The sequence below is a fragment of the Amphimedon queenslandica genome, unplaced genomic scaffold (genome assembly GCF_000090795.2).
Source record: "Amphimedon queenslandica unplaced genomic scaffold, v1.1 AMPQUscaffold_11619, whole genome shotgun sequence".
Lineage (NCBI taxonomy): Eukaryota > Metazoa > Porifera > Demospongiae > Haplosclerida > Niphatidae > Amphimedon > Amphimedon queenslandica.
Genome location: NW_003548139.1, coordinates 3,614 through 5,055, shown reverse-complemented (window position 1 = coordinate 5,055; position 1,442 = coordinate 3,614). Strand labels below are relative to the sequence as shown.

The window sequence follows — 1,442 nt, the reverse complement described above, 5'->3', positions numbered from 1 at the left end:
TCATTTTATAGTCCAGGTCCTGGCCAGAAATGCATGAGATGACAACAAATTACCATGATGATGAGCTGTTAACTGATGAGCCAGTAAGTAAATTATCTGTATGAAGTACATGTAAACGCAATAGGAGGTGTGGTTTTTACACCACTGCCATTTTAACTATGCCATATAACTAATGTCACTTTAGGAAATCCAAGTTACTAGTGTAAGAGAGACAGCATTAACACCAGTAAGAAACGTCATTAGAACTACACTGTACACTTTATTATGTTAACAGAGTCAAGAAAAGGACACAGCCTGGCCAACTATGAGAAGTATATACAGTCAACCCCACCGGGCTACTGTAAGATTATATCATGTACATGTATCTATGGTGTTAAGTTTTTCATCATGCACTTAATTTGCTAAGAAATGAAAATTAATTGTTGAAGTGTTGTACATTTGTATTTTCCATAGTCTATAGGTAGCATGAATTAGCAGATGTTGTGTTGTCAATATTATAATACTCCTTTGTAATTTATAGTTAATGTCGACCTCATCATTGCAAGAAAGACGATCCTCATTACAGCAATCCTTGCCACTACCAGAGTTTTCAACAAGTTACTATGATGATATGTTAGCTGAGCCAGTAAGTAAATTTATTGTGTAATAATATAAGCTGGCGAAAGCAAAGGCATAATAACTATAGTTTTTATAACTTTTTATAACACTGCCATTTTTTAATACAGACTAAAGAAAGTACGTACAGGCCTGACAAGAGTAGTACTGCAGTAAGATTAATGATTGATATAAATTATACACATTATATACTTTAAATAGGAACAGGGACAAGGAGAAGTAAAATGATATTCTATAACTTGTCAAGGGCAATAAAAAAGTCAAAACAGCTAATTTAATTTTTTTTGGCTAATTTAATATTTTTCACTAATTTAATTTTTTGCTATTTTAAATATTTTTTGTTATTTAAAGTATTGTTTTTTATTAAAAGTTATTATGATTATAACTTAAAACAATAATAATTGTTCATGTTCACAACTGAAGTTTACTATGATTACAATACATTAATATCAACAGTATCATTTGTTTCATTAGTGTTAGTAGATGCATGTGGTGAAGGCACTGTGTTACTTTTCATTCCATCATGTTCCTCTGATTTTCCACCACAAAAACTCATCACATACCAAATCCCTATTAATATCTTCCTTAGTTCAGGCCTGAAGTATGCTTGTATCAGTGAAATTGTAATAGTATGAAGAAGATACAGTACCAATGCTGTAGCATACACTGGACTAGGAACATTATCATATCTAACAATGAATCCTATTATACTGGCAGTAATGTATGGAGACAGTGATACCAAGTGTGCTATAAGTAACGATCCAAATATCCCAATGAGATTACACACTTTGTGATTGTAAGCATCCTCTCCTGCTCACTGTTAAATG

General features: G+C 32.0%; 1 protein-coding gene across 1 annotated transcript in view; it reads left to right on the top strand.

The window, feature by feature from the left end:
- Positions 1-897, top strand: part of LOC109589124 (uncharacterized) — a 6,457-nt gene extending 5,560 nt beyond the window's left edge. The window contains exons 9-14 of the mRNA XM_020005240.1: positions 12-83; positions 185-226; positions 275-340; positions 521-625; positions 726-767; positions 817-897. Of these exons, the coding sequence (XP_019860799.1) occupies positions 12-83; positions 185-226; positions 275-340; positions 521-625; positions 726-767; positions 817-843 (354 nt within the window). The 3' untranslated portion in view covers positions 844-897. The remainder of the gene's footprint in view (positions 1-11; positions 84-184; positions 227-274; positions 341-520; positions 626-725; positions 768-816) is intronic.
- The last annotated feature ends 545 nt before the right edge of the window (positions 898-1,442 follow it).